The sequence below is a fragment of the Cyphomyrmex costatus genome, unplaced genomic scaffold (genome assembly GCF_001594065.2).
Source record: "Cyphomyrmex costatus isolate MS0001 unplaced genomic scaffold, Ccosl1.0 scaffold313, whole genome shotgun sequence".
Lineage (NCBI taxonomy): Eukaryota > Metazoa > Arthropoda > Insecta > Hymenoptera > Formicidae > Cyphomyrmex > Cyphomyrmex costatus.
The window spans coordinates 91,000-99,908 of NW_017277266.1; the positions used below are offsets into that span (position 1 = coordinate 91,000).

The 8,909-nt window shown below is 44.0% G+C and overlaps 1 protein-coding gene across 1 annotated transcript; it reads right to left on the bottom strand.

The window, feature by feature from the left end:
* Positions 1-381: 381 nt before the first annotated feature.
* LOC108775764 (uncharacterized) lies at positions 382-5,646 on the bottom strand. Its single transcript, XM_018542218.1, has one exon. It carries the CDS (start codon positions 5,644-5,646, stop codon positions 382-384), a length of 5,265 nt encoding a protein of 1,754 aa, XP_018397720.1.
* Between the last annotated feature and the right edge of the window lie 3,263 nt (positions 5,647-8,909).

The following is an 8,909-nucleotide window of genomic DNA, read 5'->3' on the forward strand; positions in this document are numbered from 1 at the left end:
GAAAGGTTGCGTATGTGTATACATATATGTGACGCGAAGTAAACAGCTGATAGGTAGACAATGTCTCGAATTCTGACCGCGTCGGTACCGAGGATAAGCGTGTTTTGAACATACCGCTGTCGACAGAGATAAGCGTTGAAACTATATACAGATAACTCGACAATAAATACAAAGATTATCACATGACGATTTATATATTGGGGAAAATACTATATGATAATTTATACGCTTTTGAAAATGATATAAGGATCGGAAAATCATTAGTGCACTGAGTTTTTATTGAATTTAGTCTAAACATACCGCCCGCCTTGGCAACTATATTAGTTGTCAAAATAACTGTAATGAAATAAAATTGAGCGGAAATTTAAATTATGAACACAGTCACTGTTGGTTGGACTCGTTCGTCACTTTCGGTAGCAAGCACAGTTTTACAATCGGTCTCTTGAACGTCGAGGTAGCAGTCTTCACCGTGGCGACGCGGATGAGTCCGTCCGACCCAGGGTGTACGTCGATGATGCGTGCGAGCGGCCACTTCGTAGGAGGTCGTTGTTCGTCCTTCACGAGAACCAGAGCTCCGATCTGGAACAGATTGTGAGCCCGATGCCACTTTGAAGAGACTTGGAATTGTGATAGATATTCGATAGCCCATCGTTGCCAAAATGACTCGATCATCTGACGTAGGAGTTGCCATCGAGATAGCCTATTTACTGGCAGATCGTGAAGAGACGGTTCAGGTACGGCATTGAGAACTGAGCCGACGAGGAAATGTCCGGGCGTGAGTGCGGAGACGTCCGATGGGTCGTCCGAGAGAGTCGTTAGAGGGCGAGAATTGAGGATCGCTTCGATTTGCGCCAAGAGCGTGGTCAGCTCTTCGTAGGTGAGCAAGGTCTCACCAATGACGCGACGGAGGTGAAACTTGACCGATTTCACTCCTGCTTCCCACTTGCCGCCAAAGTGCGGGGCGGAAGGTGGATTAAATCTCCACGCAACACCGTCGTTTGCGAGATGAGCGGCTATATGAGACCACTCTCGAGATGAGGCCTTGAAGAGCCGTTGTAACTCCGCATCTGCTCCAACGAAATTGGTGCCGCAATCGCTCGTAATGGTAGAACAGAGGCCTCTGCGACTCGTGAAGCGTTTGTATGCGGCAATGAAGCCCTCAGTAGAATAATCTGTTGCCACTTCGAGGTGTATTGCCGAGGTGCTGAAACACGTGAAGATAATGAAGTATCCTTTGTATGTCTTGGCTCCGCGTCCACGGAACGTCTTGAGCGTTAACGGGCCGGCATAATCGACTCCCGTATGATAGAACGGTCGACATGGCGTTACACGCGATGCCGGTAGCTGTCCCATGAGCTGTTGACCGGTCGCCGCTCGTTGGTGTGTACAGACTACACATCGTCGGATGAATGAGCGTATCGGAAGGCGACCGCCGAGAATCCAGAATTGTCGTCGTATCGATGAGAGCGTGAGTTGCGTTCCGCCATGAAGTGTTTTCCGATGATGATGATCGATGATGAGTTCTGTCAATCGAGCGTTTCGCGGTAAGATTAACGGATGTTTCTCTGTTCGATCCAATTGAGAATGTTGCAGGCGACCTCGGAGATGAAGCAATTCATCGGTATCGATGAACGGAATGAGGCGCAATAATGAACTTGATTTCGGCAGCGATTTATTTGTCCTGATGAGTTGAATTTCCGAAGAAAAGTACGTGACTTGCGTCAATCTGATCCAGAAAGCGAGCGCAGCGTCCAATTCGAGCGGAGTGAGAGGATCTTGAGCGGCGGGTGCAGCGGTAGCTTTGCGAAAACGTTCGACTGCGCGTCGAATCCATGCGGTGATGCGGAGTAGCTTGGTCAGCGAGGAGTATCTTTTTTCGAGACCCCATATCTCTGGTTCGGGGCCTACTATGGCGACCGCATAGCTTCGTACACGCTCCTCTTCTTGTGCGGCCGAACTTGGCATGAGGGTGGAGGCAGGCCACTCAGTTGAAGGTTGTTGGAGCCATTGAGGTCCCGACCACCAGAGACGCTCCTGCTGTAGTCGTTGCGGAGATACTCCTCGCGATGCCAAGTCGGCAGGATTTTCTTTCCCTGCGATGTGATGCCAACTAGAGTTTGACAATTCTTGTATGAAGGATACCCGATGCTGCACGAATTCCTTCCATCTTGATGGGTGGCTCTTGATCCAGGCCAGCGTGACAGTCGAATCGGTCCAGAGATAAGAGATTGAGCGATTCAAGTCGAGCACGTCGCGAACCTTGCGAATTAATTTCACGAGAAGCACGGCCGCGGATAACTCGAGTCGAGGTATTGTCACGCGTTTGAGAGGAGTCACTTTTGTCTTTGCACTGACGAGAGTCACGCGAGTGTCACTGGGTGAGACAACACGAATATAAACAGTCGCCGCTAGGGCGTGTTGAGAGACGTCCGAAAATCCGTGAAGTTGCACGTCGAGAGTATCCGAACTCGTACCGAACCAGGGCGGAATTGAGATAACTGACAAGTTTTTAAATTGCTCGAGGAAGTCGATCCATTGAGATTTGAGATCGTCCGGAAGTTCGCTATCCCAATCAAGACGAATAGCCCAGAGTTCCTGCATGAATATTTTCGCAGTAATAATGATCGGCGCGAGCCATCCGAGAGGATCAAAGATGCGCGCGATAAACGAGAGCACTGCGCGTTTCGTGATTGCGACTGTTCGCGGAGGCGACGGCGCGGAGAACATGAACCTGTCACTCAGTCGATTCCACTGAACGCCGAGCGCGTGATGCGTAGCCGGATCGCCGACCGGCAGAATCGCTGACACTTCTTGGTCGTGAGCTGAGATGTTTGCGAGCAGATCCGGAGAATTTGCAATCCACTTTTTTAACTTAAAGCCGCCCGCCGTGAGCGTGTCTTGGAGCTGCTGCATTTTTTCTTCTGCAGTGGCTATTGTATCTGCCCCTGACAGAATGTCGTCGACATATGTGTCGCAACGAATGATCTCTGCAGCAAAGGCGCGCGTGGTTTCGGATTCGAGAGCGAGTTGCTGTAAGCAACGAAGAGCGAGATATGGCGCGCATGCGAGACCATATGTCACCGTACACAACAAGTATTCGCGCGGATGTTCATTAGGTGAGTTTCTCCAGAGAATTTGTTGTAACGGCCAATCGTCCTGATGTACGCGAATTTGGCGATACATTTTCTCAATATCGGCTGCAAATACGAAACGATGTCGACGCCAACGAATAATAATATCCGTAAGTTCCGTTTGCAGTTTTGGTCCGATATGAAGACAATCATTTAACGACATTCCGCGATTGGTTTTTTGCGAGCCTTTAAAAACAACGCGGAGTTTCGTCGTTGAGCTAGAGTCTTTAATAACACCGTGATGCGGCAGAAAGAATTCGCGTCGCGAAGAGTCTAGGGAGTCTGAAAGGCGCATGTGATCCAGTTCAAGATACTCACGCAGGAATTCCGTGTATGCCGTTTTGAGGGATGCGTGCGTTTCGAAGCGTGATTCCATACGGTGCAGCATCCTGAACGCTGGAGCACGCGAGTCACCGAAATCACTCACACTTTTTCGGAACGGCAAACGTACCACGAATCGCCCGTGCGCGTCACGAAAGTGAGTCGTTGTAAAGTGATGTTCGCACTGAGCTTCTTCCGGTGTGCACGTAGCAGTAGGCGACAACGCGATTTCTTCCTGTTGCCAAAATCTTTGAAGCAGATCGAGAAGCTCACAATCGAGAGAACACTGAAGTCCGTAGATTGCTGTTTGTGAGAGAGGATCGTTGTCGTTGGAGAGTTGTCCGGATAATATCCATCCGAGAGCGGTCTTCTGCGCGATCGGGGATTCGCCGTTTCCGCGGCGAATGCCACTTTCGAGAATTTGCGCGTAGACACTTGCACCGAGAACTAAATCAATTTTTCTTGGCATTGCGAACTTCGGGTCCGCAAGGCGGAGTCCGTCGATATGTGGCCAGTGAGTGGATGCAATCTTTGTAGGTGGCAAGTATGCGGTGAGTTTCGGCAATACGAGAGCTTCCAACTTGAGAGAGAATGCCGAATTGATCCGTGAGATAATTTCGATAGAGACCCGTCCGTTTGAGACATCGGAGCGATGCGCGCCGATTCCGAGAATCGGGACGGACGCGGGTTTACGCGATAACTTGAGAAGCTGCGCGGCGGACTCGGAGATAAACGAAGCTTCAGATCCTTGATCGAGCAATGCCCGTAGCTGGAATTGTTCTCCAGATTGAGAGATGACTGCAACTAAAGCGGTAGCGAGGAGCACTGGAGTGCGTTTAATTATGCGTGATTGTGCAATGTGACTGCACGCGTGAGAATCGCCGAGCGGTCCGTTCGGTTGAGATGCGCCAGAGATGTCCGTGGTCGGACTGGTAGCCGAAGGGACGGAGATTGCCGTCGTAGGGGACGGCGTCGAGACGTCGGATTCGACGGGAGCCACATGCAGCGATGAATGATGTTGCTTGCGACAGAATCGACAGCGTTTCGTCGTGCGACATGCCTTGAGATGATGAGGTTCGAGGCAATTAAAACACAAATTTTTTGCAACGATAACCTCGCGTCGTTGATTCACAGTCTTCTCGAGGTATTTCGGGTACGACGCGATATAATGTCCCGAGCTACACACAGCACATTGTTGTACGGCAGCGGTAGCAGCGTATGCTCTTGCATTTGACTGCGAACGTACCGACGTGGAATTTGCAGCTTGTTGTTTAAATGGCATTATGACTCGTTCGATAGATTCCAGAGTTTGCACGCGTCCAACTAGGAACTGCTCTAGATCACCGAAGGACGGAGACGTTGATTTCGCACCGAGAGTTGTTTCCCATTCCTTCAATGATTCGACGTCGAGCTTACGTACGATCATGAAGACGATGATGTGGTCCCAAGACTTCACTGGACATTCGAGAGCTTCGAGGGCGTCGAGCGCCTCTTTAACGTCGCCGAGAAGTTTCTTTATTTCTTTTGCACCTGCCGTCTTCACCTTGCGAATCGCGAATAATGCGGCTAATTGCGCGTCGATCAACACTCGTTTATTATCGTAGCGAGTCACGAGAAGTTCCCACGAGCGTTTAAAATTGTCACTATTGATGGGAATGTTCTGTAATTGTTGCGCCGGTTCACCGGTTAGACTCATTTTTAAATAATGGAGCTTTTCGACATCCGAGAGTTCGTTGTTTTCCGTGACGATGGACGTGAAGAGATCTCGGAAGTGCCTCCACTGAGCGTAGTCACCGGAAAACTTCGGTAAATCGATGCGCGGTAATCGTCGAGAGTGCGTTCCTGTAGCAGAATTGGTTGCGTTGTGAACGGTAGCCTCATGTAGCGCTTTGCAATCAAACTGGTCCAGCATGTCGAGCATAAATCCGTGAGCTTCATGGAACTTCTCTTCGCAGAGAGCGTACACGTTTTCGGTAACGTATTGAAGCGGCTCTATCTCGGCATGTTTCGCTTTAACCAAGTTGTCATGATGTGCATTGAATTTCTCCCAATTGGCCTTGAGCGCGCCTAAGCGACTTTGGACCGCGCCGCGAGTAATCCGTGCAGATCCGAGTTTGTTCAGATTGTCGATAGAACGAGAGATGAGCCCGTAAAGATCGTTCTGTCGAGCAATGACGTCGGTCACAGTGGTCATTTTCGAGAATGCTGAGACGAAAGCTTGAGGTAGACGCACTTCACAACGGTCACTGTCTTAATTGTTCACGTGGCAAATCTAACTCGCACGCGCGAACGGTGAGAGAACACGAACACCGCGGGTAGCGCTTGTCTTATGCGAGAGAATCGCGTTAAAGCGAGAGCGGCTCAGCAAGCACCGATATACTAAACACCTCTGAAAACGAAATTCGCGAACTCCAATTATCCGGCTCGAAGGACCAGCAATGTCGTGTTTATTGCGAGAGGAAATGGGTACTGGAAACCAGGTCCGCTGGTGAAGTCGGAATTGTACACGAAATCCCGAGGAGTCAGAAGGTGTTGCAATGAATAGAGACTGAGAACGAGATTGTTGACATGTGCTTCTGAGCTTTATTCGAGAGCAACTGAACTTGGTCGTTAAGCGATAGATAGGCACGGTTACAGAGAGATAACCTTCGTTTCGCAAGAAAAGGTGCGTTCGGCAATGCAAATCGGAGGCATCTGTTTGCTCTTTCACCTCGGAAATCGTTCGGCAATTCGTATCTTTCTGCTACATGTCATCTCATCTGCGTTCGGTATTAACATTTCCAGAGCTAATCAAGCTCCTCAATCCACTCTGGATTCAAAGACCGAGCTCGTAGAGCTAATGCAAATATTCGCGCCTAAATTGAATTCATAACCTTTTCAAGCTTCCATACATGCTGCATTTTGATAAAAATATGCTCAATCCAAGCGTTTTTGCGTAAAATAAAGATTTGACAAGAAAAAAGCGTTTGTCCTATGAACCGAGATATTAATCGTTAAAAGTAATGATTAATATCTCAATTTCCAGGGCAGAGCGACACTTTTTTCTTGTCAAATCTTTATTTTTACGCGTAAACGCATCAATTGAGTGTATTTTTATCAAAATTTGAGCCGGTCTGGATCTTTTTAATATTTAACATAACCTTAAGGGGATGCTGGACCTACGAAATTGTGGGTACTTTACAGTCTTATGAAAATCTCCGAAACAACTGAACGGAATGAGAAATCCTTTTACAGGATTAATATAGACACAAAATTAGTTAGTGGTGAAAAGGAAAGGTTGCGTATGTGTATACATATATGTGACGCGAAGTAAACAGCTGATAGGTAGACAATGTCTCGAATTCTGACCGCGTCGGTACCGAGGATAAGCGTGTTTTGAACATACCGCTGTCGACAGAGATAAGCGTTGAAACTATATACAGATAACTCGACAATAAATACAAAGATTATCACATGACGATTTATATATTGGGGAAAATACTATATGATAATTTATACGCTTTTGAAAATGATATAAGGATCGGAAAATCATTAGTGCACTGAGTTTTTATTGAATTTAGTCTAAACACCTACAAACCGATTAATAATAATCTTGGTGGAATCATTAAAATAGGAAAAGATAAACTAAATAAGTTTGATAACACTAACGTTGTCTATAAGATTAACTGTAAGGACTGTGATATGTCTTATGTCGGACAAACGAAAAGAAGGCTTAGAACTCGATTGAAGGAACACAGGGATGATTTGAAGAAATCTAATAATAATTCCGTCGTAAGCAAACATTAATTAAATTGTAAACATGACATAGATTGGGATAACACTGCAATTTTGGACAGTGAACCCGTATATTTTAAAAGAACAATTTCTGAAATGATTCATATTAAGAATCAGATTCACTGTCTAAATTTGCAGAGCGACACTGAAAAATTACCACAAATGTATTTTTCTATCATAACAAACACACACCAAGACTCTATCGCAAATTCTCAGTCTTCGTTTTGATTTTTATTATTTGTATTGGTTTCAAGTTCATATACACATAAGATTTATGTCATTACATCTCTGACTTTATTGTTGTAATGTTCGATTTTTCTCTGACGCTTCACTTAAGAATTGACGAATGTTTTAAACGGAACATAGGTAATTCTGAATTGTATTCATTTTTAACGAATTTTTCTTTTCTTCATAGTATTATATTAATTTAATTTTTAATTATACAGTCTGCTAACGATGTTTCGTCAAATAAATATTTTGTATTAATCAGAAGGAAATTTAACCATGAAGACAAAAGCGAAGGTAAACTTTTGGATAACGTTGCCAGGAAGAAATAAATATATTAGCGTTGCGGTTTGATGTAAGCGAATTATTATTGATATAGCGTTTTATTTCATTTTATAGTAATTAATTATATACTGAAGATGGTCACATTGTTATGACAGAAACGTTTATAGATTTATGTTGTTGACAATAAATTATTGACTTTAATAAGTTATCACAAACTAGATCTTGTGCGTGGTTTCATGCTTATTTTATTGAAATTTTTGTCAAAATATATATATATAAAAGTATAAAAATATCGTTGTCATTTTTTATTCCTTTCGTAATTAACACAGAAATAAAGTATTATACCATACATACATATATACATACATACATGCATACATGCATACAATGAATGCGAGGTATAAAACTCAACGTAAAAAGTACATATATAAAACTCAATATAAACGTATAAAATACATAAAACTTAATATAAAATACATACATAAAAGTACAATATAAGTATAGGTACAAGTATAGGTATAAGTATAGGTATAAGTATAAGTATATAAAAGTATAAAGATCAATATAAAATACATATATAAAATTTAAATTGTAATAAGGCTCAATAAATTTAAACTAATGAGAGAATAGGGCTACGAGCCATAGATTCATTAAAATCTTTAATCAAGCGACGCGGTAGCGTCGCGACGCCAAGTGCATAAAATAAAAATGTAACCGTTTGACTGCTTGACATGATCGCTTGACTTGATTGATGCGTGTATATGTTCATGTCGCTGTCAAATTCACGACGCTACTACTAGCTTTATCTCGAGTTTTCACATCTTCAAACTTTAGATTAAAATTACTCAGAATTTAAAAGTCCAATCAAAAATCTAAAAACACTTTTATTACATAATGTCATCGGTACCTTTCGATTGCGACCAGTTCGAATAAAATTGGTGCAGCCGATACCGAGATCTCTAGACCGAGTCCCGAAAAGGGATTTCAGAAGATGTACGTGTGACACATACATGTATATTTTAATCGTACGTGTGACACATACATGTAAACCGGTTTGTCCATTAGGCTGCTGTTCACAATGTCTACATTCAAAAAACAGTCATCATATGTGATTAAGCTGCTGTTCCTAATAAAAATATAAAAATTTAATTTAATTATTAATTAAATAAATAA

Coding starts and splice junctions, on each gene's coding strand:
- LOC108775764 (XM_018542218.1), bottom strand. CDS start 5,646: ATGACCACTGTGACCGACGTCATTGCTCGACAGAACGATCTTTACGGG.